We start from the raw sequence: 26,123 nt of genomic DNA, 5'->3' as shown, positions 1-26,123 counted from the left end.
TTTCCCCACTTTATTTTCTAATGCTAATGTTAATTTAACACAACACACCATTTAAAAGGCTTTTTCTTTTTTTAGAAAATGTTATTTTTTGGGGTGGGTGGGTGGCTAAGCATTGTTTACCAGAATAAGTGTGTGCCTTAATGTTTCATGCAAATGACCCGTGAGATGAATCCGGTGTGTTTGCTTAATTGTAACAAATGTTGGTGGGTATTAAAAAAAGTTATGTAAAAATACAGTTAAAGTTGATGTTTTTAATTGTAGCAGTTTTTATGGTGAGATCACACTAAAATTTGTAAAGGTAGAGTAAGCATATTCAAGTCTAGTTTATGAGTAAGTCCTTGTATAAGGATTTTTAACAGAGGACATCATAAAATAAGCAAGGCTGAGGCATCGGACTAAATTATAATGTGATTTGTTTTTGGTTTAGGATGTTAAATCACAACTTAGCGTGGAGCGTAAGACATTTTCAATATAACAAATAAAAGACTAGAGGGTCGTCATACAGGCCAGTACTGAGAATAAAATTTAAAAACACTCAATCAAACTTTGTAAAGAAAAGAGTTGTCAGTAGTATACCACTTACGCTCTGTGGCCCTCTGCAGTATTTAACTATTTAAGCAATTAAAACAAGCACGGGGGGGGGGGGGGAGTTCCAGGTCCTTTTCAAACAAGGCAACCAGCTTGGTTGTCGTTTATATCTGGTACCCAGGAGGTCCCCAGAGATGCTCTGACTATTCTGCTGTTAACGTGAACTTCCGGAGGAAGTCTGAGTCTTTGTGGGAGAGAAGTCAATTCTTGAGCACAAATCTTAGACTGGAGAGAGAGCTCCAGTGCATCACTAAACGCATATGCCTATTTTTCCCCCCCTTTAAGCGATACAATAACAAAGCGGCTCTGAAAGATATTCGCGCACCACCCCGCGGGATAAAAGCGCGCTTCTAATTCGGGATGCTCCCTTAAATATAAAGGAGCCGCGTAGACCAGGAAGTGGTTTGAAGGCTGCAGCCGCGACAGATGGCAAGGCAGGACCGCCGGTCAAGGCATTGCCGCCAAAGCCGTTTCCTCCGGTGTCCATCAGAGCCGTTGGCAAACTCGCCGGCCCCTTCGGCCCGCACCGCCTCAGCCGCTCTCTCTCCAGCTGTTTGGTTTGCGCGACAAGATCTCTCCCTGTTTCTTCTCCTCTCCTCCAATGGGGAGCGGGCCGCCGGGGCACGCCCAATGGGGAGCGCCACCCGGCCGGCTGTCAGCCAATAAGAGGGCGGGGGGCGGGGACGGCCGTTGCTGGAGATGTTCTCGCTCGTCTTCCCCAGCGGGGGCGAAGTGGGGGCGGTCGTGCGTCTTTTCCCCCTCTAGTTCGGGGCGCGTGGCGCATTGCACTTGCCCGGCGGCGCCTCTCTCTCTCTCTCTCTCTCTCCCCCCCTCCACCTCTCAGCCCAGCGGAGCCGGGCTCGCTCTCCGTCGCGGCTGCAAGCATGGCGGTGGAAGAAGAGGGGCTCCGGGTGTTTCAGAGCGTCCGGATCAAAATAGGTACAGTGCGGGGGGGAAAGAGAGGCGGCAGAGCAACAAAGGGAGCGCGGGGCGAGCCTCCTGCCATGTTCGCCGGGGACGGTCTTGCCAGCCCCGGGAGGCAGAAGCGGACCTTCCGCGGGAGGTTTCCTAAGCCTCCCCTGCCTTTCTCCGAAGTCCTTGGCCGCAGAAAGGGGGGAACCTGAAGAACCCGCCGCTTTTTCCTCGGCTGCGCGGGGCGGGCCCGAAGCGTCGCTTCGCCCGGGCTTTGCTACTTTTCGAGCCTCGGTCCAAGGACGGCGGCGGGAAGGGCGTGCTGCGGGAGGATGGTGGCGGCCAAGGGAAGTGAGGATGCTGCGAAGCAGGAGCGGGCGGGAGAGAGAAATCCGGGAGGAGAGGCTGACTTGCCAGTTAGCCTCGAGCAGGGGAAAAAAAATCGCCCTTTTGCCCAGCAGAAAACCTGCCGGGATTGCCGTGCGAAGTGTGACTTCCCAGCTCTTGCTGCTCCCAATCCGGGGTTCTTGGCTGAAGCCAGGCGCTCCGAAACGAGTTTCTCCTCCTAAGATCTCTAGGTAGATTGTTAATATGTAGTTAGTTAGTTGCGGCTTCCGATGATCAAGTTTGACAAAGCTCTGCTCGAAGACTCCGCGGGTTCATTTTTGACAGCTGAGGTGCAGTTCACTCGATATCATTTCCACAACTCCTTGATGATCCTTTTTGGGGTGGGTTGTGAATGCTTTCTTTTCGTGGCACCTCCGTGCAGCCCTTTCATGCTTTCTGCCACCAATGGTGGTGTGTGTGGGACTTGCATTGTACCATCCTGCCACTTCATTCACAAAATTTTGAGAGATGTTCCAAGGACCATTATCTTTCATTTGTTATTTCTCATGTGTACCTCTTCTGCTTCTGCCATATTTTTCTTCCGAGAGACTCCTGTGAAGGAAAGAAGGAACAGTTTATCCTGTTCTTTTGATTACTGATGCTGTATGTCTAGTACCCAATATGATCTTATAACTACACCACTGCTTATGATTCCTTTTGCATTCCTGCATCCCATAATTCTTCAGAGGCTGCCAATCTAATTGCCATTTCCTGTTGGCACAGTATTTTCATGATGAAATACCAGTTTTTTGTTCCTCTTTAAACCTTATTATTTAAGGTTTTTTTTCTCTTTATAAAAAAAATCTAGACCTGGAACTTTCTAACTTGGCACTATTTATGTCTAATCCAGTTGTAAATCACACTACGTTTAATCAAACTAAGTTTGTTTAATCAGTAAATATTTACATGGCTACAGTAGGATATTTTGCAAAGCAAGTATTTCGTTTTAATGCTTTTGAGAAGAGCCGTTAAGTGTTTTGTTCTTTAAATTGGTTGCTAAAAAAACCACATAATGGACTTACATTTCATATATTTTGGGACATGATGGGGTAATAGCAAACATGCTCATTTTTACCCCATGCTACATATGCTTTTTGCTTAAGCTGTTGTCAATTGCTCTAGTCCTCTAAAACTTTTTGAGATGATTTTGTAAGATTAAAAAAGTATATACTTTTAGATAATGACGGTTTTGAATTACTGCCTGTAATTTGTTGAAAAACTTCCATCGATATCATTGAAGGAATGTACTTAGACAAACGGTATTAAGATTGGCCTAGTGCATACACAGATTCTGAAAAAAGGAATTTAAAATCAGTAGTGTTCGTATAACAACTTTCCCTATATTCCAAATTGATAATCCTTCAGTCTCTTATTAACTCTTCACAGCACGCCATATAATTGCGTGCCTGTCACACACAGTAATTTAATTTGCTTGAAGGATGTGTCATTATTTTGACTGTTGTGAATCACTTCCAGACTACTTCATTAAAAAGTAAGTATGTCACGGCTGTAGATAAAAATTTGCTGGTATTGATCTGACTGTACATTAGAGGTCAAACGCTGTACTCAACAACAAACTAAATCTAGTGGGATGATTCTGTTTGGTTCACCTAACCACAGTGCTTAACTTATGGTTAGAAAGTATCTATTTGCTAGGGCTGGGCAACATATTTGAAAAGGATATTTCACAAAGTGCGCTAATATAAGTGAAACACCTGCATTAGTGGCATTAAACCAATGTGTCCTCTGAAGGACTCATGTGGCTGGTGTGATGGTATCTATGGCTATATTACACACAACATATAGTCCTTCCAGCAGAACTTCCAGGAAAGCAGAGCATTTGTACATGTACACAGAAATGCACAGAAGTGGCATAGCTTTTATAGTAACTGTGCAAGCCTTCTAGATGCAGCTACATTAGCGTTTTAAGAAAGGGTGCTAATATACTTTGCACCTACCCTCACACCACATTTCAAATTCTTTCCACAACCTTTATATTTTTGTTCAGGAAATGCTTAAGGGATACAGTATAAGAATTGCATTCAAATATATTGGATATAAGCATGTGCTGGGATGTTAACTGCATATCATCAGAATGTGGGTAATCCAGTATAATAATTCAGAATTTGCATTACAAAGAAAGGAAGACTCGTGTAAAATACTTTTTATGAATGGGTCTGCTCAACAAAGTGTCAAAAGAACTTTACCGAGGAGTAAAATATAAGCCTCACAATAAATTTGGACTTTGTTCTGTGGATGTTTTATTGTTGGTCTTTATGGCAAACCACTTGTGAATCTGGAGTTGATTTGGCACTGTACAAATGGAATGAATGAAAATGAATAAAAGCATGTAGTCTTACTAGAATTTGTAAGCCAAGTCCAATGAAGATTAATTGAACCATTTTCCTTTAATGTTCAGACTCTTCCTATCTCAATTCAGAAATCTTGGGTCAGTTCATAGAGGAAGAAGTACAGAAAGAGCTGCATACAAAACAGATAATTTGTATTCTTATACTTCTAATTACTCATGAAAATGTCCAACCCTCTTACTTCATTTGTCACTGGAGTTCTTATTTTAAAAGAAGAGTGGGGAGAGCCCCAGATTTCATTTTGACTGGCCTCCAAACCTTATTTGCTCTCTAGTAATGGAAAGCAACTAGGCCAAGCCCTGGAGTGTGTACTTTTACATAGGCTCCACTTAGTTTTAAAACAAACCCAAACCACCTACAAGAACTCAAAAGGATATCTGTATGTAAAATAGTCTTACCTCCTAAAACCTAGCTCTCATCTTCCCATCCCAATAATTAAATATAGTCTTCAGGCATCAAAATATTGTCTTATCCTGTTTTAAAGCAGTTTGGGCCTAAACTAGACAAATTGAAATGCATAATTACAGTTGGATGCCAATATTAATAGCGCTGAAAAATATTCGTTAGGACAACAGCACATGGATCAGTGAAATGTAATCCTTTTCACCCTTGTGATGATCCTGGCAAAAACCGCTTCCTTCCCCCCACGCTTGCTGTTAAATAGTAAGATCTTTATTAAGAAGCTTTTTTTAAAAATGTGCATTATATTCCAGGGCTGATTAAAAAAAAATCTAGAAGATTGGTTCATATGATTGCTCTATTTTTTCTATCCTGAGATACATTTTCCTTTGCTCCTTTTTTTAAAAAAAGACCTCTTTCATAATTTGCTTCATTTATATACTGTAATTATTTTTTATTGAAGCAAAATAGGGAAAAAAAGTCAAAGGATTTATATGTCTTAATTTTATTATTTAAAAATACGCTATAAACAAGTTAACTCAGCAGTTGCTTCTTTGTACTGTGTAAATGGCAATTTCCAGTTTTTCCCTTCTCATAGTTACTCCTGACTCATATCCTGGGTTTTTCCTGAGGTTCCTGCAATCCTCAGGACAGACTTTTTATTTTGTGTTCAGGGAGTTGCAGCTGGAGACAAAAGGATGGGAACTTCCCTTTGCCATGTTGCCCTTATTCCATATTATTGTATTGACCTAAGATGGAAAGTATGCATCTGTTTCTTTACAAAAATTGGCAAGTAAATGAATTTAAGAGATACTGTGTTAACATTAAAGTAAATACAAAAGGTTTTTTTTAAAGTTCAATTTAGCATCATTGAGCTTTTGAAAAATTTTATCAGTTCAGTAATGTGTGTGTGTATAATATAGTGTAATATAGTACAGTGATGGCTAACCTTTTTGGTGCCATGTGCTGAAAGTGTGTGCTTGCACACCCATAATGCAATGTGCTCACCCCCCGTGCCCCCGCCCACATGCATGTGTGTGCAACCTCCCATGTGCACCCCATCCCCCCACGCAGTTGCACGCAACCCCTTCGCATGCATCCTGCCTCTATGCATGCGCAGCAGAGACCCAAAAATTAGTGGGAGGTGTGCATGCATGTGTGGCGGAACTGAGCTGGGTTAATGGCTCGTATGCCCGCAGAGAGGACTCTGCATGCCACAGGTTCGACATCACGGCTATAGTATATTTTATATATTATATTATATTTTCATTCATTCATAACCATTCATTCATTGGATAATGTGATGGAATGTGCACCTGCAGGAGCAAAGAGGAAGACTTTTTGGTAACACAGAACTTTCCTAGAAAAAGGCCCATGGGGGGGGGGGGGGAAGAGGGTCAGGGAAGTTACACCTTAGAATCTCTCAGGATATATCTAATAGGTTAGAAGGTTATAGCTTTAGTTTGGCAAGAGTCTGTCCATTAGGTATAACCATATATGCACATCAGTTGTTTCTCACTGTCTTGTTATCTCTGGACTTGGGCCTGCAGGTACATTGTTAGTCCTTCATAGGTTCTAGTCGGTCTTAGCAGTCAATTTACAAATGATTGCTGGACCAGTGGCAGTTCGTTATTACGGGAAGATTTTCTAGCTGCTGCAGTGCAAAAGGGGGCAGGAATTACCAGTGGAAAAGGCACCATGAAAACATGATGCAGTACTGTAATTGACAGATAATTATTTCCCGCTTCCTCCATCCCACTGAAATCGGATAGGAAGAGAAGGTTGGCTTAATTCTGTTTGTGGGCTTTATTGCAACATTTATCATGATTGGTATGGGAAGTGGGCATCTTTCCCTTTTCTAGTTGTTAAGGTTTCAAGTGTTGAAATATCTCATTTAAAATTTTGTTGTGGGGATAATAAGCCTGTGCTAAGTTGTGCATAAGTGAATAAGCCAGTGTTTGTTACACTATGAACTCTGGTTAATGAAACAGATTATAGAAAAGCTTATGGAGTGTAACAGTCACAGCTAATCCAATCTTAGGTTTTTAAAGCTATGGTTTGTTGAAGTAGCCTTGACCTGGTTTGCACATACTGCTAAGATGACACCTTTCTAGGGGTGGGATATGGTGTGTGTATGTGTGCATTTTTATTGCTTTTTCAGACAAGACATATCACTGAAATTAATTAGGGATGCAGCTTTTTAGTTTTTCATCTTATGTGGGTGACTTACTGTAAAGATACTTTGATGTTTAAGCCCCAGAGGCCAATGTATGTTGATGGGAATTTCAGCAATAAAACTGAAGCTATCTGATGAAAATAAAAAAGTGGCTTGAGGACAATATGTTGCCTGTACTAAACAAAAGAGGCAGATGGAATCTAAGCAGCTGTAAATGAGCTTTTATTTGGTCTGACATGTTTTTGAAAATGTATTCCTTTTAAAGGGAATATCTGAAATGGCCTTGGACTAATTGATGGGTGTGCTCTGTAAAACTACCATGAATGTCCTTGAAAAAGGAATAGTTGTTCTTCATGTTGGGCTAAGTAAATACTTGGTATTCATCACTCTCTTTTTTTGACTCCTTCAGTGCTTTTCTCTTTCATCATTTATTCTGTACCAGCCATAGAGTGGCATATTTGCATAATTTGGCTATATTCATAATTCCATGGTCTGCAGTCTTTTATAGCCCATTATTTGAATTGTTGCACATTGAAAAACATAATATGATTTTTATTCTCAGTTTTCTCCAAGGAATAAAAGGCAACATACATTGTTTCTCAAAGTTTCCATAGGATGCAAACTTTGTGGCCTATAGGATATAAACTCTGATGCAAGTTTAGACAAGCTTTTTAAGGAACACAAACAAACTTTGATCATGATTTGCCAACAGACAATTTTAGGTCCAATATGTGGTTTGTTCTCAGTAGTGTGTTGGTATAATATTATGTAGCCATTAGGCTTTTATAAAGGTATCTAAGTATACTAAATATTCTGAACTCTTTAAATACAAAATGCTTACGATTATGTGTGTTACATTATATATTCGATGCATATATTATCCAACAACTCACATTTTGTGCATTTCAAACAATATCTTATGTACTGAAAGTGTCCGCAGTCATAAGTGCATTACCTAGTCCTAAAGATGCTGTAAAACTCCTGAGTAGTTTTTAATTTAATTAACACTTTAACAACTTTATGTATGTGCCTTTTGGGCGCTATTCTCCTCCCTACACATACCTTTACACATTTTAGAATTGGAAGAACAGGTTTCTTACTTCTTGTTTTTAAGACTCATAGTAGTTAACCCAGATACCATCTCATAAGCATATATAAAATGCTTTCCCATTGAACAGAGAGTTAATGCACGCGTGCCCACACACACACACACACACACACACAAACGCACACACACACACCATTCCTAACAGCAATAGCATTTAAATACCACTCCATACTGCTTTATAGCACTTTCTGAGCAGTTTACAGAGTCAACATACTGCCCCCAACAGTCTGGGCCCCCAATTTACCAACCTCAAAAGGATGGAAGGCTGAGTCAACCTTGAGATGATCAGGATCAAACTCCTGGCTGTCGTCAGAGTTAGCCTGCAATACTGCATCCTAACCACTGCGCCACCACATATGTAATATAATAGAAATAGAATCAGTTGCTTTTGATGGTGGCACATTATACATTATATGTGTTGTAGTCAACAAATGTTATATTTGTACTAATACCAATCTTCTTTGAAGAATGCTTTTGAAATTGTTGATTTTTTTATTTTCTCCACATTTATTCATGGACATATATTTGATCTGGATATTGATTAAAAGGTATTTGTCTGATTCCTATTTGTATAGGAGAATAGGGTCTTCTATAAGTTGATAATTATTCTTCAGATCATGAGTCCTGGAATCTCTGACATATTGTTGAGATTTAGGTGACTTACCATAAATCATTTTGAAAGTGACAAAGATTATATCAATATAACACAATTATACCAGTGGTGAAATTCAATTTTTTTACTACAGGTTCTGTGGGCATGGCAGGGGAAGGATACTGCAAAATCTCCATTCCCACCCCACTCCTGGGGGAAGGATATTGCAAAATTTCCATTCCCACCCCACTCTGGGGCCAGCCAGAAGTGGTATTTGCCAGTTCTCCAAACTACTCAAAATTCTGCTACCGGTTCTCCAGAATCTGTCAGAACCTGCTGAATTTCACCCCTGAGTTATATTATCATATATGTTTTAATTGGTTCTGTTGCTGTATAACATCTAACATCATATATATGCCCTAACAGTGGTCTGGATTGTGTATGAACATTACAAATTGTGACATTTTTCTTAATGTCCCTCTCAATTTTTAAGATCAGATTTTATTCTTCCAGCAATTTGTAGGTATATCAACTATCAATTGTATAATTTCAGTAATTGTCTTTGTTTACTTACTAATATCTCTTTTGAAACTGTACCTTTGTTTTAAATAAATGCATATATAAACAGAAAAAATAACCAAGGAGAATTTCAGCGTTTATCTTTTACCAATTTTCTTCTAGCTTCTTTATTGATTGTTGTGTACTACCCATAGTCATTGAATGTCTGGTGGCATCATCACCATCAGTTGGAATCACAACTTCATTTCTAAATATTACCCACAAGCTAGAAATGATAAATTTCCTGACTCCTAGAACAGTTAATCAGTGGAACAGATTGCCTTCAGAAACTGTGGGTGCTCTGTCACTGGGGGGTTGTAAGATTGTAAGATTGGACAACCATTTGTCTGAAGTGGTATAGGTTCTCCTGCTTGAATAGGAGGTTGGACTAGAAGACCTTCAAGGTCCCTTCCAACTCTGTTATTCTGTTGTAATATTGAACCAGCTGCCTTTAATTTACCTTCAGATTGTTGCAATAATGAAATTGCTTAAGGAAAAACTGTTTCTCCAGGCATTGAGGCTATCTCAGTGCTACATCTTAAATGTGTATCCTGGTTCAGTATACGATATTTTTCCATTTTTGTGAGGAAAATTATGAAGTCCAAGACCTGAGTGTGTCAGAATCCTAGCATTTTAAAACAAAATTTTCTTATAGAATCCCCCAGTGTTGGATATTAAAAAACAGCTTGTGCATGCTACATAATTTCCTCTTGCTGTTAGCACCAGGAGATGTAACAGAAGATTTAATACTCGCTTTCCTTGTAATATCTGAAGCTTCCAAAGCCCATGGCTTCTACAACAATATACTAAAAATAGTATATAGAAGGAATGAAGACTATTTGGTATAATTTTGGAAGGATATGGAATTGATCCTTCAACAAAGATCACAAAATAATACCCCCCCCCCCAAAGAATGCTGCTATTATATGGATAAATAGTAGAATAAAAGCCAGCTTGGTGCAGTAAAAAAAGGCACCCGACAAGAAACTGAGAGACCATGGAGATCTACCATGTTTCCCCAAAAATGCAACCTACTCAGAAAATAAGTCCTAGCTTGATTTTTACATGTACGCCCAATATAAACCCTACCCCCCAAAATAAGCCCTAATTAAGACCCACCAACTCCAGGGTGCACAGGTAAAAATTAAGCTAGGGAGGGTATGGGGGTGGTGAAGCCAGGCCTCTTCATACCTCAGCCCATTTCTTCTGCTGGCATGGCTTACCTGAAGGCCTCTGTAGCCGATAACAGAACTCTGGATCTATCCGTTATCAGTTAGAGAGGCCTTTGCCCATTCATCCCTTATTTTCGGGGAAACACGGGATAGTCCCACCTTGGACACAAGCGAGCTGGGTGACTTTGGACCAGTTTCTCTCTCTTAACCATAGGAAGAAGAAAGCAGTAATAAATCACTTCCAAAAATGTTGCCAAGAAAACTGCAGGGATTAATCCTGGCAGTCACAAGGAGTCAACACTGGAGTAGAAGGTACACAGACTCCCAACACCTCTAGTAGAATAACACCAGGTTTATTCATTGCCATCTGTTTAATTTCTCCTTAGAAGTAAACCTATTTTAAAATGGACTGAAAAGCAAAGGGCACTCTGGACCATTCAGAAGTATTTTGGATTAAAGAGGTACCTTTTTGTTGGCACAGTTTGCCTTTAAATATTTGCTGCTGAAAGAAACATTTTTGCTCACTTCTCCCTGCTTGTCATTTTATGGCAGAATAACAGTTGATACAAGACTGGGAGCTTGTATAATTAAGTGGCTCTGATATTTCAGGAGTAGCTTATTCTAAACTCTGTAAAGAAACAATGTATGCCATGTATCAGATGACTACTTATGGGAAGCTAGGAAGAATTCTTCTACTCAACAACATAATATATATTAATACACATTAAGTATTCCTTCGTTACTTCCTGAAAGTGGATTTTTCAGTACTTGCTACACCCAAAATCAAATATTGAAATAGGCTGAATGCTGCACTAATTTTAGATCTTTGTTTGACAAATCTCATACCATCTCTGCATGCTATACTTCATATGCATGCTGTATAATGGTTATAACCAGTGTTTAAAACATGAAGGATTCAATAAGTTTATTTCAATGTACTTTTATAGATGTTGATGTTCTTCATTTAAAACAGTGTCTTCTTCAAAAGTTTAAGACTCACCACTACAGAGATCTTTACAGTTTTTATTTTATGATTTATAAACTACATTTTTTTCACAGATACGTTAAGGTATCCCTGGTTGTGATTATGTTGTTATCTAAGAGTGTGCTAGACGCAGGTGGGTTCCTGTACAAGATAGGGCACCTTGGTGTCCTAGAGATTTCTTGGGAAATTAATTTGTACACTTCCAAGAAGCTGAAAGTGTACTAACTTGGAAAAGGAAAACATTGTGATTTCTTAATGGCCATTTCATCTGAATGCTTGATCTCCAAACATACGTTTTGGGGGAACGATGAATGTAACCCTGGAATTAAACATAAATATACAAGTAATAATACCTTTTACTTTTTGATAGACTAATGGGCATTACATTTGAAAATGTTATTAACTGGCGATTTAACCTTTTTGCTGAATGATATAATTATGCAAATAACACAATTTAACAAATGTAATTTAACTGATTCATGGCGATGCATTGGACATGCCAGTTATTTCAAAGAAGTTATACAGATGGAAATTTTGATTTGTTGCATTTCAAATCTGTTAAGCAGGGCTCTATTAAATCAAGAGTATACTTGTGTTTCTCTTTTTAAAAATGGTTACTAGTAAATAGCTCTCACTGAGGAGCCTCCATATTTAGAAATATTCGTTCCAAAATATGTGGCAGCATTTGTGCTACTTCTAAAGCTGCTCCTCCACAGTGTGAGATAGTTCTTCATACTTTGGTCCTGTGCTTTACACATCAGCCTTCTTGGTGTAACTCCAGCCCAGACACTCAACTATCTATGCAGCCAGCAAACACTCTGCATCCCACCAGTTGGTAATCCCCCTGCCTGACAGCTCATCTACTGTATATATCCTCTCTAGTTCGCTTTACGTTTCTGCTTTCTAGCTGCTAATCCATCCTAAATTCTCCTCTACCTCTGACATAGTCCTTAGATGGAAGAGCTCTTTAGGTTGGCGCAGAGAGAGGCAAGTGGTACGGCAAACCTCTAGTAGTAATGTAGAGAAAATCAGTGAAGAACAGAAACTCCTGTCATGTGTGATGTGTGCATAATTTATACTGCCATAGTTCTGTTTGTGAAACTAATAGTAAAGTAGTTTTTTGGGAGATCCAGTGCTGTATTGTTTCCTGTGCACCAGTAAGGTCTTCTTTCCAGCTGCTGAAAGATATGTGTATAGGGTAGGACAGTGATGGCTAACCTTTTCGGCACCGAATGCCGAAACTGGAGTGTGCGTGTATGTGCTGGAGCACCAGAACACGGAAGAGAGTAGTTGGTCTTGCATGCACACACTGGAACCCTAAAGAGAGCAGCTAGCCAGCGCGCATGCATGTGATGGCCAGTTGCTCTTCCAGGTTCTATTGCGCACATGCGCACTGGGCAGCTGGTCTGGCATGCATGTGCACTGGCCAGTTGCTCTCTTCTGGGTTCTAGCATGCATGTACGTGCTGGCCAGCTGGTCTTGCATGTGCGCGCAAGAATCTGGAAGAAAGCAGCTGGCCGGTGCGCATGCATGTGACGGAACCTAGAAAAGCAGCTGGCAACAGTGCACTTGCCCACAGAGAGGGCTCGGTGTGCTACCTCTGGCACGGATGCCATAGGTTCGCCATCATGGGTAGGGAATGAGGATGCCTACTTCCTGTATTATTGTCCCAAATATGTACAGTATGGTCTATATGTGAAGAGGGACTGTTGGTGCATATGTAAGAGAGAGAGAGTATGCGGGTGTGTGCATGCACACATATGCATGTTTGTGTACAATTATATGATTGTGTTAAAAAAAACCTACATAATATCCTAAATGAATTAGATTGTTGTACTTAGTTATCCTCCTTTGTATTCCCATATTATAAAAGGAGATAATTAGGAGTGAGACTTGGTTTTTCTTCGATTTTCTGTGCCATGAAACAATGCTGTTGTGTAATCCTGTTGAACTGGTGCTTGTATAAAAGGAGAGGAGCATGAAAGAGAGCAGCGTGAAGGGCAGCTTAGAAGATGCATTCCAGACCTATTATCACCTAGGTTTCCAGCTGTTCAGATTAATATTGCAAGGATTTGCATACTTTCACAAATAACTATCATGGCAAATGTGAACTCATTTGCTCAGGAGTGCAAGACAGGAGAGAAATCAGTCCCTCTTAATCTGTAGGCCAGAAAAGTAAGCAAATGAAGGTCAGAAATAATGACATGTCCAAGCCAGGAATTGAAGTCCAAGGAAGAGAAGGAAACTACCTCTTATTCTTCAAACAGGCATGTTTATAGAATAGAATAGAATTCTTTATTGGCCTTTATTGTGTGATTGGACACACAAGGTGTGCATCTAGGCAAAATGCAGACTACAAACCAACAAGATGCATGGATAAAGCACTGAATAGTCACATGTTTCTAAAGTAAAATAGTTTGAGCCTAGTCATTTGTATCTCAGATGAGAATTTTGCGTTGATTTGTTTGTTTCCTTTTTTGGCAGTTAATGATAATCTCGAGAATTTTCTCTACTAAATTTCAAAAGAGTCAACACTCTTTCTATCCTGTTTCTTCAGTTCAAGGTATGCCTTAAGTATCACTTAACCTGAAGTAATAATCCCATCTACCTGGGAGCAAATGGAATTGTAAGATTTTTGAGTGGAATTTTTAAAAAATTGGGTTTAATTCACTAAGTCCAATTTAGCACATAGTTTTTTCTGAGAGGATTAAATAGGGAGGTCAAAAAACCAAGGACATCGTCAGGGAGTGACTTGAGGGATAAACAGATAATTAAAAAGAAACAATTGCTGCAAAGTGAGTCCATCTGTAATTTGTGGCTTTTGATTGTAGCTGGAATGTATAAATATAGCTATGGAGTTTGGGATCTAACTTAATGGACATAGATGACATTCCTAGAGTGCAGAGTGAAAGAGCTGCTTTATATATAATTTGGAGGCATCTCTGGTTGGAACTGTATGTTTAGGATGATTGTGGTTGGAAAGACCATAAATGTTGTGTCATTGCAACAAGAGTTAAGCCTTTGCTTAGATATGAACGGGTCTTTTCAACTGAAGTTGTAACTGTTCTTTCTCCTGAGTAAAAATTGTTGCCCCAAATAATAGAATTCTACTTTGACAAGAAACAGATCTAGCCCGTTCCTCGTTCTTTTTTACTCTCTCCTCATCTCTGAGAATGCAGAGTTTTTGAAATCATAGAAACAGGTATAATTACCATAGTATTACAAAGATGTCTTAACTTTCCATTTGGTTTCTCGGCAGTATAATTTCGTTTTGTGGGAGTAGGTGACCTGTAAAGGTCTGTAATGCATAATTATTGTTTGCTGGCCTTTAATTTTACCTAGTGGACTTATCCCAAGTTAGTTGTTATAAAGCTGACACTTTCTCATAGAATGTGCAACAAAATGTTTTACATCTGAATCAAATAAATCTCAGCTGACAATAAAACTTAACTGTATGAACAAATGTATTTGATAAATTGGCATGGCAGATACCTTTGTTCAGTAGCAAGTTGTAAACAAATGCCACCAATAAGACACATTGGATGTTTCTAAATTGCTGTTAAAGGTAGGTAATTTAATATATATTTTGTTATAATTAATCAGAAGCTCCTAAGTGGATTGCGGGGGTATATATATCAGTATGTTTAATTTCTAGCATAGGGACAGAGAAAACTAGTTCAGAGACCATAGAATGATGATTTGTAAAGTTTAGTATTTGTCTGTGCTTTCCTTCCCAAGCTGTCAGATTTTGTAGGATTTTGGATTCACTTGCGGGAAATTCTGGGTATTGTAGTCCCAATAGACTCAATGAACGCCTGACTGGGAACGACTGTTCTGGGCGCTGGTATTACCAATTATAATTAGCTTTGCAGCATTAAAGATGCATTTACAAGGCTGTTGCTTCTGGTTAGCATTGGTTATTTTTTTTTCAGGATTGCACTTGAGTTATGAAGAGATTGTGTTTTGCCAGCAACAAGTGTGAGAGAGGTTGAATACTGCCAGAAGTCTCCTTTGCTGCTAATGCAAATCTATGCAATGTGCTTACATACAAGTCAGAGTTGCTTTTAGCTATTGCTTATGATGGCAGCTCTTACTGGGTAGTAGGGTGCAACGTATGACACAATTTGCTTATGTATTTATTCCCAATGCTTCAGAGGTTGAGTGATGTCTATGGAAGTACTTATCTAGTCTGCTCTTCCCCTGCAAGTATGTAAGAATGCAATTCCCTTCTGCCATTGAAAACTGCCACTTGGAAATCTTTCCTTTTTGATTTTTTTTCTTCAGTTGGAGGCTGTGCTCCAGTGGTGGGTTCCGGATCCTGTTGCAACCGGTACGGTGCAACGGGGCTAGGCGTCCACAACATGAAAACACGCAGCATGCCCGCACACATGCGCAGTGTGCACATGCGTACTTACCACCCACGATGCTCCGCGATGCCTCCATGATGCTCCAGCTGCTTGGTGGAGCATTGCGTTGGCACCGTATGCTCCGTGCACATGTGCAAAACCCCCGAACATCTCAAATACTGGTAAGGAGCATGGGTGGGCAGCTGGGCCCTCCAGAGCACCGTACCAGAACAGTACCTGGTGCTCTCGGCAGGCACGTACCGGTCGTAACCCACCACTGCAGTGTGCTCCCACTGAAATAGGATCATGGAGGCATTAGAAGTCATTTAGTCCAGTCATCAGTTCAGTGCAAGCAACTTTTTAAATGAAAGCATTTGTGTGATAACTGAGGATTTGCTCTCTGAAGCAAAAATAAGCGAGCACAGGCAAATCACTTGCATGACTTGGGTGATAGGGCCCAGGGCCCATTGTAATGTGAACGCTTCTTAAGTCCTGGAAGCAAGCTGTGGGCATTTGTAGGAAAGAGTTCAGATTGCTCTCCATGCAGCAAAAGAGGTATAAAAGCCCTGTAATGGTGTGTGTGAATGGCCTTGGGAGACAGGAAGAAGAGCCGCAATCTAGACAAGTCTGATGAACAAAATCCGCATCCGAAAGAGGCAGGGTCGAGGAAGGGACTCTGCCTTGTTTTCAAGACAATAAAAGTAAGGAAAGGGAGCGATAATTTTGATGTCAGCTCTCTGAGGTAGTCCAGACAGGAAGCACCAACTATGAGTACTAATTATACTTTTATTGTAAGATTACACTAATAGAATCATACTGCAGCTCTTCTTTATGTCTCCCAAGGTCACTCCCACATAGCATCATAGGCCACTTAGAGATCAAGTGAGGAAGAATGTCTACAAATGGCCTCTTTCATTAGGGTCCCTTTGCAGATTAACAATGTGCAGATTTAATCCCTTCATTTAATTTTAGGATCTTCCCCCGTTTTTACTTCACCATCGCACAAAAGCGCATTTGCAGCATCTTTTTGCTTCATTGTGTTGTTTGTTGCCTTCATTTTGCCCCAAACTCATGGCTGAGTCAGGCTTAGATCACCCTTAGCTGCACTGGTATAAAAATAATCTTTTTAACCCTTATTGGGTAAAAGTATTTACAACCTGTTAGGCTTTGTGACCTCCTTTCTTGAGGGAAGTCATGTGATTGCATGATGAGGATCAAAGGCAATAGGGGTAAGATAGGAATTAGTGGTGATGCGGTAGCTCAGTGGTTGTTGAGCTTGTCGATCAGAAAGGTTGGCAGTTTGGCGGTTCAAATCCCTAGTGCCATGTAACAGAGTGAGCTCCCATTACTTGTCCCAGCTTCTGCCAACTTAGTAGTTCGAAAGCATGTAAAAAATGCAAATAGAAAAAATAGGAACCACCTTTGGTGGGAAGGTAACAGTGTTCCATGCACCTTCAGCATTTAGTCATGCCGGCCACATGACCACGGAGAATGTCTTCGGACAGCTCTGGCTCGTTGGCTTTGAAACAGATGAGCACCACCCCCTAGAGTTGGGAACGACTAGCGCATATGTGTGAAGGGAACCTTTACCTTTACCTTTTAGGAATTAGCAAATTCATGGATGGTTGTAGAGCAGTACTTTTCAAACTTGGCAACGTTAAGATGTATGGACTTCAACTCCCAAAATTCCCAGCTAGCTTCCTGGGAGTTGGAAGACCACACAGTTGCCAAGTTCAAAAAAACTGTTATAGAAGATTTCATTTCAGCAATAGGGAAAGGCCTTTAGAAAAGTTTCGATCTCTTTAATTCCAAAAGTCTCTGTTGCGTCAGCAGTTGAATGTAAGTACTCCTTTTACTGGATCAGGAATGACCAACATAGAAAAGAAATTTCGTTAAGAAACAAGGGATTCTTTGGAGTATCCTCTTCTCACAACAGAATACCTTATGTCACCAGACTTGAAATTTTGGGCTTAGACAATTTAGAATTACGCCGCCTTCGGTCTGACCAAAGCATAGTACATAAAATTATCCGCTACAATGTCTTACCTGTCAAACACTACTTCAACTTCAACCACAACAATACGCAAGCACACAATAGATACAAACTTAAGGTAAACCGCTCCAAACTCAACTGCAGAAAACACGACTTCAGCAACAGAGTGGTCAATGCCTGGAATGCACTACCTGGCTCTGTGGTTTCTTCCCCAAATCCCCAAAACTTTAACCTTCGGCTGTCCACTGTCGACCTCACCCCATTCTTAAGAGGCCTGTAAGGGTGCGTGCATAAGCTCATCAACATGCCTACCGTCCCTGTCCTAATGTTTCTTTTTATTCGTATCCATTTCATGTATCCAAAATCATGTTTACACACATATATGTTGTCTAATACATGCTTGACAAAATAAAATAAATAAATAAATAAAATCTTCTGGATGCATGTGAGGAACCTGAGAGCCACGCTGGTGGTTTTTGCAATGAAAACGTTATACAGTGCTCAAGAAATCATATTGACATGATTTTCAGTTAGGAAGGAAAGAGCAAACAAGACACGGGCATAGTGCCAAGAGGTTTGTGAAACACTTGTGCAAAATTAGACTTGGGAAAGGAATGCAAGCAATTACACAATCGTTGAGATTAAGAGAGACATGCATATTAGAGATCAAGCTGAAGAAGCTAAATTCCTGTTGCACAAGGAGAGTTTTGCTCAAAAGCTACAGCTTGTCCCCAGTCATGTTGGGATAACTAGACACTCTTATCTCAGTATCTCAGGGAAACAGTATCTCAGGGGTAGGTAGGGAATTGTTCCAGGTAGTTCATTGGGAAAGAATGCTGCTTTTCATTCATTTAGGTTGAAGTTCTGCCATTTCTTGCTTGAGGGAGGTAAGGCATCAGCAGAGCTTCATTAGAGGCAAGCTAGAAAAAAGCGACAATAGGATGCATTAACTGAGAAAATATTTAGTGAATTCTTCATACTTTTTGGTATGTCATATTAATAAAGCCGTTTATAACTCGGTCCTTGGCCCTCTATTTCAAGTATAACTTTTGATTCATTAAAAAATGCAAGTGTACGTAATATGAATTGTGCAACACTATAAATGAATGTGATCATTGAGAAAAACTCTTCTATTATGTGGATGAATAGATAGTTGGAAATAAGAAGAAACGTACTGAAATATACCGTATATTTTAAAGATAAGGGAATGATAGTGACATGTCCAAAGTGGAATTGAAACAAATGCTATAAATGTTAGTCTCCAAGGATAAAATGATGAAAAGGAAGTCTCAAATGCTGTGAAAATGTTGAAAAAAATAAAACTGTAAGCTTAAATGATATAAATAAATGTTAAAATAAGGATGATGTATGTTTATAAAGTACACCTACACCTTATATATGGTTTGTGTGTGTGTGTGTGTGTGTGTGTGTGTGTGTGTGAATTGTATGTCTTTGCCTAATGATTGGAATATTTTTTGTTCCCTTTTAGAGAAAAAACGTTATATTTGACAGGGAGAATTGAATGAATGATGAGAAGCTTCACGTAATGGGTTGTAATTTAGAGCATGTAGATTAATTTATTAATTTATGGTATAGTTTTACTAAATATGTGAAAATACATGGAAGTATTTTAAGATACACAAATGAAGAATATTCTCCTCAATTTGTTAAATTAAAATGCGAGTTGAGTATTTTATTTTCTATTTATTATATTTACAAATAACTCCAGGCAGCGAACATATCCAACACACCTTCATCTTCCTATTTTTCCCACAATAACAATCCTGTGGAGTGGGTGGAACTGAGAGAGAGCAAGCGACTCACCCAGTCAACCAGATGGGCACCTGGATGAGATCCCATGGCTAATATGGGATTTGAACTCACGGCCTCCTGCATTCTATCCTAATGCCTTAACCACTACACCAAACTGGCTCAGGTTAGGGTTAGGATTAGGAGAAAATGTAATACTGAACTGAATGCAATAAGAATGAGTTATTCAAGGGCTTGTTGTAAAAGGAGAAAATATTGGGTCAAGGATGAATAGATGAATGGAATACAAAAATGAGTGTTCAGTACAAAAATTTGCTGAGAGGACATGATCATAAAAAGAATGAAAAATGATTGCATTGCAAAATAAATATATGAAGATACATTGATTGGATAGATAAAGAGGAAGGGGGAAATTAGTAAAATATTGGTTTGATTTGCATGGGGGTTGGCATCTGGTTCCCAAAAGGAAGCTTGCTCCAATCAGATCTGTTTGGTCATTTAGAGAGAAACTGCTCCTACTACCTCACTTTTGAAAGGTAACAGAAGCAAAGGCCAGGGGCGGTGTTGCATTTTGGTATCGGTCATAGTTTTGGGGAACATCCTCTCTGTGGGAACCAGGCTCCTCCCTGATTGCATTCAGGAAGATACTAAAAACAGAACTGAGACTGCACCATTTCTGTTTTGTGTTTTCAATAGTTTTGTTCTGTTGTTTTATTGTTTTGATTTTATGCTTTTGATTTATTTTATTTTTCTGTATTAACTGCATTAATACAGAATTAATTAATAATACCATACTGTATTAACTGCCAAGATGCATTTATATGTTGATTTGCAGCAATATATAAATGTAATAAATGTGTTAGTGTAAACATGCTTTAGCTATGTTTCTTTTTGTTACATTTATAATTCCTTTTGGCTAATTTCTGTTGCCTAATCTTTTTTTTTGCTCTTTGAATAATGTTCCAAAATGGAATAGTGTTATGAATTATGTACTGCCTGTATGAAAAGCTATAGCTGTGACATTCTTGCCAGTAGCTGCAAGCGTTAGATTCCAAAGTGGAATGTTTTGGGCATACTGTGATGATAATACTTGGCCTTCAATGCACTGTGTCTCTCTCTTATTCTTACTTTATCTGTTCATTTTTTATGAAAGATCCATTTAGCACTAGAAGATAGCAGCAAAATATCCCCGTGCATAATGTAAACTCAACTCCATTGTGTTTATTATATGAAGGCATAATATCATGGTATCATGACTCCTTAAAATGATAAATCAATGTGTGCAATACTTTGTTTTAGAATAAAACAAAGTATTTCAGTCTGCAGAAATTATATATAATGTTTCACCAGTGGTGGGTTCCGGCAGAGACTACTGCTGGTTCCCTTAGGGGTGTGCCGTGCATACATGCAGTACAACTAAAATTGCTCTGCACGTACGCATGCAAAAAAGAAGATGGGAGAATCAGTTTGGGGGCGTGGTAGGCCTGGGTCGCTGCCGGTTCTGGTGACCCAGGCCGCCACGCTACTACCGGTTCAGCTGAACCGGTAGGAACACACCACTGGTTTAATCTATATATCCAAGATGGAATCTTGCAACTTTGTAAAATAAAGTGGATAAAAACACTGCAGCCCATTAGTGCATACTATACACTTATATAGTCATTCCATCGTTGATGGACTATTTCTACAGATTATGGTAGGACAGATGGTGGAGATGTATATGAATTCTGAATGGTGTATTTGTGACCAGTGGAATGCCACTATCCAATAATACTTTTCCCAAGCATTATGAGCATTATGTCCATTTCAGTTCTCTTACAAACCTAATCCACAAAATACATCATAGAGTACTTTATTGAAACCAAGTAACAGAAATTTCGTGAACATTTTTGATATAGCACTGGATTTGAATGGATCAAGTTCTATTGGGTGAAACAATTACACAGTTCAAAGCTAAAATGTTTATTTCAAAACAACATTCTACAATAATAAAATATTGGTGGTGGTCTATAGAACCCAAATTCCTTCTGCTAAGAATAGGTATCAGTGGAGAAACCATTTCGTGAGGATTTTAATATTCAAAAATCCCTTCCATGCCTGAGGCAATTTTTAAAAAAGTGTTGGCCATCCTCTTCAGCTGATCATCTTGAGAACCACAGGACAAAGAATATAACATTACAGCCAAACCCTGTGAGCCATGTCATGAATTGGAGATTTTATCTAATTACAAGACTACTTTGTTTAAAAATTACCTCACTAATGGATTACATGAGGAGTGGGAGCTGGCTGGGGAGAATGCCTAGGGACAGACCCCTGGAGGGCAAGGACTGGAAGAGGAAGGAGGAGGAGGATGAAAGTGGATGGAACCTTGTGGGTCATATTTTCCCCCCCTGACATTTTACGTCATCATCTTTTGTTTGTTTTCAAACTATGATAATGTTGTTCTAGGGCTTAAAGTTTCAGCTTTCTTGTCTCACCATCTGAAAAAAGGCAGGAAATGTTTCAGCAGGTTTTCGGAGATTATGGTTGAAGAAGGTTCCCAGCTCTGCAAAAAAAAAATAAGTCCATACATTGTGTGGACTGCTAGAGGCCCACTTCTGATTAACATTCTGGAATGTTTATTGATTGCTACATTGATTTATATTCTGTTCATTTCCGAAGTCACTGGAATTGGTCATTTTAACTTATGACTATTCAAAAACCATTGTAGTTTCTGTGGTGTAAATTAATTGAAAGTACCCTTGTGTTTATATTGCTCTGTCTTTGCGGCTCATAAGTCTTCAAGTTTAATTCACTTTGCTCTGGAGCCAGGCTGTTTGATGTTGAAATTTTCAAGTTAATTTCATAATTTGCTTTGATTAGTATAAATGTGTCCTTGAAATATCTGCTTTGTGCATGTACATTCCTGTTGGAAAGAAAGCTTTCAAAACTCAAGCGTACTATGTAAATAGGATGCATGTAGCTGTGTGGGGAAGTGCATAGAAAAAAAGTTTCAGCACCAAATAGTAGTACTGGATTTTCAAAAATACTTTCCCTCTGAACCATGAGTCAGTACTGTCCAAAGACATCTCCGCAGTCATGTGGCCAGCATGATGTCATGGAGTGCTGTTAGCTTCCCAACAAAGTAGTACCTATCTATCTACTTGCATTTATATGTTTTCAAACTGCTAGTTTGGCAGGAGTTGGGGTGAGGACGGCAGCTCACCCCATCACATGGAGCTCAGGTCTTGAACCTGGACTGCCAACTTTCCAGCTGGCAAGCACAGCATCTTAACTACTGAGCCATTGTGCAGCCCTTATGTATCATTACATGCTAACATAAAAATATAAATTGCTTGAGTTAAAATCAACAGCATTTTTAAGGACCTGTCATATAAAATGCTAACAAATTTGACTTGCAAAATACTACAAAAATGAAATGGAATCCTGGTAGAGCATCAAAAGGAATCTTGAGCAGACATCTATATATTTTCTGATCAATAGGGTGTTGCTGAGTACATCCTTGGTAAATCCCTGATGAGAAGATAAATTACATGACTTATTAGAAGCATGCATGCCTATATTTTCCACATCCATTAGTGCACTAGTACAAATCCATTTTTATTTTATTATTGATATCAAGTCAGTTTGTTTTCTACATTTTCCTGCTAGATATTCCTACTATCTATCTCTGTCAAGACCAATCCAGCATAGTAGAGTAAGGGATTTCTTGTTTGCTTGCTTACATAACTTACAGAATTGCACACCTCTGCTGTAGCTGTTGCATTTTCTGTATGTCATACTTTGATCTCCTAAACATGTTAGGGCTGTGGTTGCTTTGCAAATGATGCTGAATAAATGGCTTGGACCTCACATGAGCAGAAACCCTCTCTATTAATTAAAGCAGCCTCTCTTTATTAAAGCCTCTGAGCAAGCCTGAAAAAAATAGTGGCTGCTTTAAATAGTCAGGTTTTGTTTGTCCAGAATTGAGTATTGAATAACTAATCTCAGATTAACATGAATGTTAACACATATGGTTTCTGTTAAAACTAAAAACACTTTTTAAAATCTCCTTAAGAAAGTGTATAGCAGAGCAGTGGCCTGGGTAATAAATTTCCAGCTTGCACTTCAGAGCTGGTGTTAGGCTACATCTTGAATCCATGAAATTCTTTCGGTTGGTCATCATTTCCTTTCTCACTAAGTGTAGGTGGATGTAATGGAGTTGACTTCACAGGCTCTCACGGGCTTCTTGTAGTTCCCAGTGATTTTCTTAAGGATGCAATAGTTTTATCTGTGCCAACACCAAGAGCGTTCTGCTGCACTTCTGACCTTCATAAATGTGTCTCTTTTAGTTATCCAGTCCAAAGTGAGCTTATACTAGAGGCTCTGGCAAAAGTTCAGGAAGATTGGGGAGTGAGGTGGAAAGAGGAAACTCAGTCTTTACAGCATTGCATGAAAGGGCCCTTTTTAAACACATAACACATATACATATATATATATGTAAAAATGAATAATATTTATATTCTCAGGAAATATGACAGGTGTAATGTTCCAGCGACAATATAGGTACTGTGGTGCAATCAAGTGCCCTCTAAAAATTTATTACATCACTCTAAACCTTTTAGAATTAGCATGTTAAAATGTTCAGTTGCTGCTTTGATCCCTTTATGATTTTCTTATTAAGATGTGAGAACAGTCAAGTAATACTAAGATATACTCAGTGCATTTTCAATTGTTGGATCTAAAAGGCAATTTTATTAGCATGATTGTGTTAAATAAACTATAAAGATCTTGTAAATAGCAAGCAGTTTTCTGTAAGTATTTTGGGAATGCCTTTCCAGTTGAACTGAGAGCATTATGAATGCATATGGTAGAAGAGGGATATCAAGTTATGAAGTAGAGTAGATATCTCCACATATTGGGATTCATGGGTGCATTTAGAGTTTAGTGGACTTAACAAGGTGCCCCTTTCACTCATTTGCTACCTTAATTCCCAGTGTTTTTTCTGGGCAGGCATGCATATTTTTTAAACAAGCCATTGGACTGCCTCTTTTTATTTCTAAAATAGTTTATACTACCCATTTGGGTTTAGAGCTATTTTTGGAAATGAAGAAGCTACTTCTTTCCATTCTTAAAAGTCAGTTTCCTTTAAAAACTAATGTAAACATTCAGAGAGCATGGCATGGCAAGGAAGTATCCCAGTATCTAACAAATGAATGGCAAATGAGAATATTATGTTGGGAATCCCAAGGGCAATCCAACTTTATTAAATATATGTTCAGCTGTGTTTAATGAGCTGATTCATTAATAAGTATGTAGAACTGTAGGCTTGAAAATGCTTATGTATTTTATAGCAGTGCAATATTTATGAGATGAGGGACATACAGGCTTATGAACTTTTAATAAAAGCAATTACAAAAAGACCTTTTGATTATGGATTTTAAAACGCAGCCCCATGCCTTTGGCGTGCAAGAAAACCCATGTTTCCCTGCATAACAATATTTTGCTGTCTTAAATTCCCTGTTTTGGGGAGACTATGTGTTTGAAAAATGTTTTTGGGGGCACATGTCTCTGCAAAATCCTGACAAGTAATGTACTCACTTCATTAGCAGCATTTTTCATCATTTGCTAAACAGAACGGTGCATAGTAAGAAATCGAGAGAGTACTGTAATGTGGAAATGAAACTTAGAGGTGCTAAATGCCACTGCCCGGCTTGTGTTAATGTTTCTTCTGCCATAAATAGAGGAAGTGGTGATTCATGTTTAGCTCTTGATCTGGAGCCATGGAAGAACTTAGTATCTCTGGAACTGATGAGGCTCACTTGAGGTCATGAGTGTATTGCACAATCTGTCTGGCAAGTCACAAAACCCAATCCTATTTCGCAGCTAGAATGAAGGTCAGAAATTTGAAACGTCGTTGAAGAATCAGGCATTGGTGGCATTCTCTTAATTTGCTTTTTTTTTTTTTTTTACAGTTAAGATTTAAAACGTAGGCCCCTTTCAATTCAGGTTTGTGTGATATGTAGAACATCATGTCAGTGCAGATACCTATCAGGAGATTAATGCAACTTTTTTTTTTGTTTCTAAATAGTGTTATAAAAATGGAAGTGGAAGAGAGTTGAGCTGGTGCACAAATTGTAACCCTTTAGGACAAATATAGAACACCAACTATGTATGGTAGCCTGCAAGGTGTTTTATAGTCCCTTTTTAGTTGCAGGCAGGCAGCAATTTATCAGCCTGTAATCTTTCTCTAAACTGAACTCAGCTGCAAATTGTCAAGAGCAAATATGATACTGCGTTGGGAAATTGCAGGTTGAAATGAATGCTTGGCTACAAAATTATTTGGGTGGCGCTCTGCACTGCCCAATTTAAACTAATTTGAAATGTTGGTCTTTGGAAAGTAAATTTGGAAGTAGTCGTATAAATATGAAATAGAAAATGGAAACCATAGTATGTGACAGGTAAAAAAGAGTTCTCTTTATTCTGTGGATAAGATACTTTTGTGTCACTTCCTTTTTTTTTTACTTAGTTTTCAGCACTTCCTTATTTCAACCTCTATTCTAGAAAGAATTCCTTTTTCCTGCAGGTAGTCTTCAACTTACAATCACAATCGGGGCCAGAATTTCAGTTGCTAAATAAGGTGGCTGTTAAGTGAGTTGTGCCCAATTTTACATCTTTTTTCATAATGGTGGGTAAGCGAAACACTTCCGTTAGGTGGTTTGGGAATCACATGGCGGTTAAGCAAATTGGATTCCACCATTGAATTTGCCAACTGCAGGGGTGTCCAAA

General features: G+C 39.1%; 1 protein-coding gene across 2 annotated transcripts in view; it reads left to right on the top strand.

Annotated features, from left to right (window-relative positions):
* The window catches only part of RASA3 (RAS p21 protein activator 3), a 171,364-nt gene that overhangs the window by 30,461 nt on the left and 114,780 nt on the right, over positions 1–26,123 (top strand). The window contains exon 1 of one of the 2 annotated variants that reach the window (XM_081947952.1): positions 1,291–1,527. The exons of the other annotated variant lie outside the window; for it this stretch is intronic. Within the exon in view, the coding sequence (XP_081804078.1) occupies positions 1,473–1,527 (55 nt within the window). The 5' untranslated portion in view covers positions 1,291–1,472. Of the gene's footprint in view, positions 1–1,290; positions 1,528–26,123 lie in introns of those variants that run through there. 2 annotated transcript variants of the gene reach the window in all.

Source organism: Natrix helvetica, assembly GCF_964273705.1.
Source record: "Natrix helvetica genome assembly, chromosome: 3".
NCBI classification, from domain to species: Eukaryota; Metazoa; Chordata; class Lepidosauria; order Squamata; family Natricidae; genus Natrix; species Natrix helvetica.
Note: the sequence above shows the minus strand (reverse complement) of the source record. Positions and strands in the feature narration are given on the sequence as shown.